This window comes from Apiospora aurea (assembly GCF_038362705.1).
Source record: "Apiospora aurea strain CBS 24483 chromosome Unknown utg000008l_segment0_segment0, whole genome shotgun sequence".
Lineage (NCBI taxonomy): Eukaryota > Fungi > Ascomycota > Sordariomycetes > Amphisphaeriales > Apiosporaceae > Apiospora > Apiospora aurea.
In genome coordinates this window covers 5,074,961-5,082,070 of record NW_027117395.1, presented here as the reverse complement: position 1 = coordinate 5,082,070, position 7,110 = coordinate 5,074,961, and the positions used below count along the sequence as shown (strand labels likewise).

Here is a 7,110-nt window from a genome sequence, read left to right as displayed (position 1 = left end):
AGGCGGAGTCATTCTACAGTGGCAGTCATGGATGGCGATCGGGTTATGGTGCTTTGAGGACATCTCCGCGGCTGAAGGGGCCTAATAGCATTGGATATGGATACGGATATGATTTGATTACATACTTCTTGATAGTACTTCAGGAGGGGTCAATGCTAATGGACATCATCACCTGTGATGGATTTGCCTGCCTAGATGCTTTTGTTTCTTCCGCTACGGGAGTTACACAAGGCTATGATCCATCAGTGGAAGGGGGCGGTAGTTCGTCATCAGGGCAGCACAGCTGGGCACGGAAAATAAGCGCACTGGGAAGACGAAGATAGGATAATCACTTGGCCTACGATTGGTGTCACCCAGGCCGTACTTCTACACCATTTCATAAACACCAATAATCATCTAGAGAATATGATCAAATAATACATCTGGAAAACTGGTAGTCACGCATGCGCGCTTCCGGGTCGGACTCTTACCCCTTAATTACCCCTGGACCCCTGATCAGTCTGGATCAATCGGACTTGAGGGACTTTATTACCTAAGACGCCCGGGAGCGCTGTGGCTACAGGGCATGGCAGCAATTCTCCAGTTGTGGCGCAGTGCAGTGGAAATCCCTGTTCAACTTTTTTTAGTGAGCATCCATCCCCCAGTCTGCTAATTCCAACGTCGGCCATTGGAAGGACAAGCTAACAAGTTGACGATTCCACACCTGTACAATCCCTCGACATTTCTCGTCTTTTCTGTATCATACCACGTGGTCTTGGTATACTTCACTCCTTTGTACTCTAATGTTCTCATTTTAATCGTCGCTTTGCTTGTGTCTGGCTCGGATCTGGCTGGATTGCTTGGCCCTTTTGGCGGCTCGGGCTCGCACCTTGGGCTTGCGCGCAAACGTGTGCGCAAACCTGCCAGCTCGCCAATTGCCATTTATGTCCGTCAATGGGTCATCACCGCACACAACACTAGATGGCGCAACCGTCTAGCCTCTCCTTTACGACGGGCCAGCGGCTCCTAGACCCTTCCATGCACGGCCTGGGTCTCTTGAGGGATCTGGCCGGCCGCTGGTCAGCTGACTTGGACTTGACGCGCCTGGGATCCCTCGTCGCCATCGCCGGCTTCGCGCCCGCCGCCTGGCGACTCCTCCGCGGTGCCTGGCATGAGACCTACAGCTGGATCCAGCAGTTCTTCCTGGCGACTGTGACCATCCCCGGGCGCGACCCGCTGAACCGCAATGTCATGACCTGGGTCCTGGCCCACGTCATCGAGCCCCGGAGCATCCGTTCGGTGACGGCGCGCACTCGCACCCATGCCGCCGACACGGCCGACCGGGCCGCCGAGCTCAAGAAGACCAAGCGCGAGGTCCAGTACCTGCCCCACTTCGAGACGACCTGGTTCTGGCACGACGGTACCCTGTTCACTATCCGCCGGTCGCTCGACGTCTTCCACGCCGCCATGGGCGACCCGTCGTACGACGGCATCGGCGGCGAGGAGCTCACCATTGGCTGCATCGGCCGGTCCACTGAGCCTGCGAAGAGGCTGATCCAGACCTGCCGGGAATACGCCGACACGCAGGCGCAGTACTTCATCATCATCTACTCCCGGGACCGCTACGGCATGTCGTGGCAGCCCAAGTCGCGCAAGCCAATCCGACGCTTGGACACGGTGCATTTCGACGACACTGTCAAGCAAGAACTCCTCGCCGATATCCGAAAGTACCTGGACCCCAAGACCAAGCGGCGTTACCAGGGCCGAAGTATGCCGTACCGCCGAGGTTACCTCTTCTACGGACCACCAGGTACCGGCAAGTCCTCTCTATCTACTGCCTTGGCCGGCGAATTCGGCCTCGATCTTTATGAAGTGAAGATGCCCAGCGTGGCGGCCGACCACGACCTCGAGCAGATGTTCCAAGAGATCCCGCCCCAGTGCATTGTCCTGCTGGAGGATATCGACGCCGTGTGGGCAGACCGCCACTCGTCATCTACCTCATCTTCAGATACGAACGCCCAAAATGGTGGTGGTGGTGGCGGCAGGTCAGGTTGCACCCTCTCCGGTCTGCTAAACGTGCTCGACGGTGTCGGCTCCCAAGAAGGCCGCATCGTCGTCATGACCACCAACAAGCCTGAGCACCTCGACAGCGCACTCGTGCGGCCGGGGCGCGTTGACATGAAGGTCTTCCTCGGCAACATCAGCCAGCAGTCAGCGGAGCAGATGTTCGTCCGTATGTTCGCGCCCGATCTGCACGACGATCTGGCTCTGGCGTTGCTCCCTTCTTCTTCGACGTCTGGATCGTCTTCCTCTTCTGCCTCCAGCGTCTTGGGCGATGCATCAGATGCCGGAGGCTGCAGCACCCCCTTGCTCGTCGAGGAGATCCACCGGCTCGCGGCGGACTTCGCGAAGCATATCCCTAACGACACCTTCACCCCGTCTCAGCTTCAAGGTTTCTTCCAGCTTTACCTCGACAGCGCTGTCGACGCTGCGGCGAACATCGCCCCCTGGGTGGAGAGGGAGCTGGCGAGAAGGTCGGCAGACGACAACATTGAGATCGTCAAGGATAAGAACACTCCTGCCCAATAGGCACCAACCGAATGAATCTGTAGGATATGATGGGATTGTATATTTAGTCTGTCTTGATACGACACCGTCGGGTTCCAGAAGGGTTTGGACACGCATTATCGGCGTTTATATATACTTGCGATTTGGGCCTACTGCCGCTGGGTAGCTTTTGTAGATATGTACTAGAGTGTATTGATAGTTAGTTACTCCTTGTTCCCTGGTCTTTTGTCTACTCTTGATGCGAGCGGCAGATCTACAGCCTCGTCATTTCTGAATCTAGAAAAGTGCCAGGTCATTAAGCACGTGGCAGTGATGTTATCAGCGCCATGGCTGCCACCGGCTCGGCCCTCCGGGTCAGCCCTTTCGTCACGCTCGGCACTAGAATCGTAAAGACCAAAACTTTAGAAAGCACGGCTAGCTTAAGCACCACGGGGGCAGTTTGTTCCAATTTCACAATCTTCGATTACGATTGAGGTCGAGGTGGTACGACCTTGTGGCGGTCCTCAAGTTTCACCTAGCCGAGACCGTCTCCTTTCCGGTAGCTGCTGTAGCTCCGCCTGTGTTCCCGTCTTCGTCACACGTCGCACGTCACACACTGCACTTGATCAATCACAAGCCATGGGGTCTTGATAAATACAATGGTCTATAAGAAAGGGGGCCGAGCCTGACCCTCGGACGATTCTCGAGTCCACAATCGAATTGCTTCTCAATTGACGACATCGACTCCCGAAGCACACATCGCAAACATCATGCCCCTCTCCACCACCTGCAGACTGTTCTGGGCCGACGCGCACGCCAACGTCGTCTCGGCGACCAACGAGACGGCCGTCTGCGACAGCAGCGACTACACCCAGTGCTTGATGACCCCGCGATGCGGCAACGGCCAGCCGCTGCGCGTGACGTGCGATTCGCGGACGCACTTCCCAACGACAGCCAACGACGACGATGGTGGTGGGTTCCGGTTGTTGTCGTCATACTGCGACTTTGCCCAGTACTTTTGCGTCTGCGACGGGGGCGGAAGGACGCTGATGATGCCGCCGGGTGTCACTTGCGGCGGCTCGAACTCGTGCTACGGCTACGACGCGATGGATACCAGGTTCCCCCACTGCGAGTTGGTGTTCCTGTACGACAACGATGGATTCGTGCAGGGCGAGGGCGAGGGCGGGCCGGGGCAGCAGCAGCAGCGGCAGTACTACTACAAAGAGTCTTGTACTGCGTTGGACTGCGATGCCGTGGGGGTCAACTGCACCGAGGACAGAGGCAGTGGTGGGGGGGCTGGTGTACACGTGCGACAATTACGAGCACCCGTTCCCGACCGGGTCCGACTCGACGACGCGCTCGTACGTCTGCACTTGCCGCGGGGAGGTTACGATTCCCGCTATCTATGCGGGTGCGGACCAAGACGTCCGGGGGAAAGGTGGCGGGGTTGGCGGTGGCGGCAGTGACGGTGACACCAGCGGGCCCAACGTTGGCACGAGCATGCTGGCTGCGGCGTCTACTCTGGACGCTGCTGCTCCTCCTAGAGCCCGCGTCCGCCCCGGCGCTCCTTCGAGTTCGCGGAAGTTTGGCATCGTCACGGTGGCCATTCTCCTCACGAGGCGGTGGCTCCGGTCTGGCTGACGTCCGAGGTACTCTTGGGCCTGTTTACGGCGGCGCTGGGAATCTCAGACCGGGATATAGTGTAGTTTTGCACGTTGTGGGCGGCGTAGAGCAGAAGCCATAATGAGGTCTTAGATATTGTGGAATTCTCAACATCATTCACATTCCAGCATCAAAAATCGACACACCCTAAACAGGAACCGTAAGCAAGGAGAGAGCAATGCCCGATAGAAGGGAATACAAGGAAACCTCGGACAAACAAACCGGATTGGACTAGATCCAAACCTTGTAGAGAAGAAAAGAAAAGAAGGGGAAATGGTTCCATATTGTCGAAATGGTCGGTACACTTAGTCTTGAATCAAGCAGTAGCCTTATAAAGAATGTGAATTATCCAGGCCATCTAGCATGTCTAATTACTGAAGCACGCCCCAGGTCTGTTCAGGAGTGAGCCCAAGCGGCGGCTCACGAAGACCTAGCCGTCGGGTTTTGAAAGCGGAATCTCGTCGCAGTACATCTCGCTAGCATCACTCTTCTTCGGGACACCCACCTGGGAAAAGCGGCAGGTTGTCCTGTGCTGCACTGTTCGTACTTTGCTGACCTCAGGTGGAAAGCTGCTGATTGGACATTGAAAAGAATAAGGATCGATTACTTCTCGACACTCTCCAACAAAACGGTTCTGTCGGCTAGTTGGTAGACGGGGGCTCACATTGGCCTACGTTTCCTTGATTTTGTATCCCTGGCCCGCGAGCTTGAGTCTGAACTTACTCGAAGGTACCTCGACTATAGTCGCTCCCTAACTTGAAAATGTCCAACTGCCAGAAGAAGAGCAGAAGGAATGTCGGGTATGTGACTGGGCATGATCCAGCTGTTCGGAACCGACATGGACGCTTTACCTCCGGACTTGACGCTGTCCATCCAAGCTAAATCCCGGGAGAGCATGTTCCAGTTTCCAGGGGTAATAATTAAAGGGGCCTAGAACGTACGAGGACCTAAGCCACGTCACTCTACCCCTGCAGGACTGCGGAGACAGCCTCAGCGGGCACAGCACTTCTATATTACCAGGCTTGGATTCGCACGACCGTCTCTTTTCTTTAAATCCAATTCTCACCGGATTAGATTGCCGACAGAACGTCTCCGCTAGAGGACTTACCCGCCGAGCTAAGGTCTCTTCTCCTTTGGAGCATCCCAGACTTGTCCAGTCTACGCTCTCTCGTCCACGCCTCTCCTGTATTTCACGTCCAGTACCGCGCTGGTCGCGATGGCATCCTCCGTACCTGTATGGGCCGCGATATGGATGGGTTCTTCATCGATGCCTGGGCCACCACTGTGACTCGAATCTCTATGACGGGCTCCCCAAGGACCTTTCAGCAGGTCACGCAGTTCTTTAGTAGCTATTACTCGGCTGCCCCGATAAACGTGGATTCCATGTCGTCGGAGTGCCTCTGTTGGTTGAGCGCCTTCCATATCAACGTCGCTCGCCCCTTTTGCAAAACTCTACACGAACTGGGCTCTCGCAAACCTCCAGACTGCGGCGTTATCATCGTCAAAGGACCGGCAGCATTCAGGAACCGCAGTAGCAGAAACCGACGATGGCAAAACCAGCCCACTAAGCCGAAACGAGGAGATCCATGCCTTGAAAGCCGTCTACCAGTACCAGCCGCACCACAACCTCTTCGGCCGAAACGAGGCCCGATACGACCAGACCTACGTCAGCCACGACCTCGCGGTGCGGTTCTACGACAAATTCGAGCCCTGGGAGGTCGAGGCCATTCGGTGCATCCACGTCTTCGACGAGGTCAAGGGCGAACTCGTCACGCTTAGGCAGCACTTCGCCATGTTGGCTCCCACGAGCTTTGGCCCCTTCGATCCCGACGGGCCGAGCCCCTTTGCTTTCATGAGTACTCAATGCCCCTTCTTCATTATGACCTTGCTACTTACGCAAAGGGCATGCATGGCTTTGCAAATCAAGGTAGAAACAATACTAACCGGGGCGAACAAACAAATAGGGCTTGTAGATGAAGACATTGCACGTGGCCTCGAAACGGCGGTACGGCTGCTGCAGCTGCGTGATCCCGCAGAACGCAGCATTGCGGTGCAGCAGGAAAAGGCCTACTTGGACAGGAACAGTCACATTAGATACGAATCGCTGCGAAGCGACCTGAGCATCGCGGCCCAGAAGTTGCGGCGCGGGGCAAGGAGAGGCCTCGGCCCGTGGGACGAGGCCGAAGCGAGGCGGGACCCGCTCGCGTTCCTCGGGGACAGCGTGCCAACCGAGGGAGGGCCGCCCGTCGCGTGGGTGCGCCTGTGGAACGGCAAGTACGCCAACCTCTATGGCGGCTACGTGCCTCCGTCCCTGGGGGGGGATGGGGCTACGGCATGTGGGACGAGCGCCGGTGGCGGGACCGGGGGGGCGCTGGAAGCTGGTGGCGGAGCAGTGGGAAACCGCGCCGGAGCTCGTGCAGAGTATCCAGGACCGCTATCGCTGGAGCCCCACGGAGGAGGGCTGGGCCGTTCACGGTCTCGGGAAGTAGCTGTGGAGGCACCTGTCTACCTACCTGCCCGGTATTATGTGAGACTGTCGGGTTTCCGGTAAGAGGAAGGGCCAGAATAACCTTCACCGGCCTGGACGATCAGCGCCTGCAACAAGCCCGACGGGTTAGTACAAACCAATGACGCCGACGAGGCCATATGCGTGGCGAGGGCCCTACTCAGGGGCGGGTGCGCCGGTGGTGGTGTGGGACCTCAAGAACCGCAGGCTTTATTTACGTGGCATCCGTCGGCAGGAACCGAGCAGTCCCGGGGCGATGGGACGACGCGCAGCCTACAGCTCCGGCGACATCATGGCAGTGGTGGTATTCTTTGTCGACATTAGGGCGAACTCCAACGGGATTGAGCAAGTGAACGATAGCGCACAGGTGGCGTTGACAGTGTTACTCCAGGTTTGAAGGAATGAGCAGAAGGTTA

General features: G+C 57.0%; 3 protein-coding genes across 3 annotated transcripts; 2 read left to right on the top strand and 1 right to left on the bottom strand.

The window, feature by feature from the left end:
* Nucleotides 1–960: 960 nt before the first annotated feature.
* Nucleotides 961–2,568, top strand: PG986_013030 (uncharacterized protein; the record flags this gene model as incomplete). The annotated part of the gene is made up of 1 exon (XM_066849252.1): nucleotides 961–2,568. The coding sequence occupies one exon, from the start codon at nucleotides 961–963 to the stop codon at nucleotides 2,566–2,568; it is 1,608 nt and encodes a 535-aa protein (XP_066695948.1).
* An 823-nt stretch (nucleotides 2,569–3,391) lies between these two features.
* PG986_013029 (uncharacterized protein) lies at nucleotides 3,392–4,471 on the bottom strand (the record flags this gene model as incomplete). Its single annotated transcript, XM_066849251.1, has 3 exons — nucleotides 3,392–3,616; nucleotides 3,892–4,187; nucleotides 4,411–4,471. 3 exons carry the CDS (start codon nucleotides 4,469–4,471, stop codon nucleotides 3,392–3,394), a joined length of 582 nt encoding a protein of 193 aa, XP_066695947.1.
* Nucleotides 4,472–5,404: 933 nt separating this feature from the next.
* PG986_013028 (uncharacterized protein) lies at nucleotides 5,405–6,739 on the top strand (the record flags this gene model as incomplete). Its single annotated transcript, XM_066849250.1, has 2 exons — nucleotides 5,405–5,422; nucleotides 5,672–6,739. 2 exons carry the CDS (start codon nucleotides 5,405–5,407, stop codon nucleotides 6,737–6,739), a joined length of 1,086 nt encoding a protein of 361 aa, XP_066695946.1.
* Between the last annotated feature and the right edge of the window lie 371 nt (nucleotides 6,740–7,110).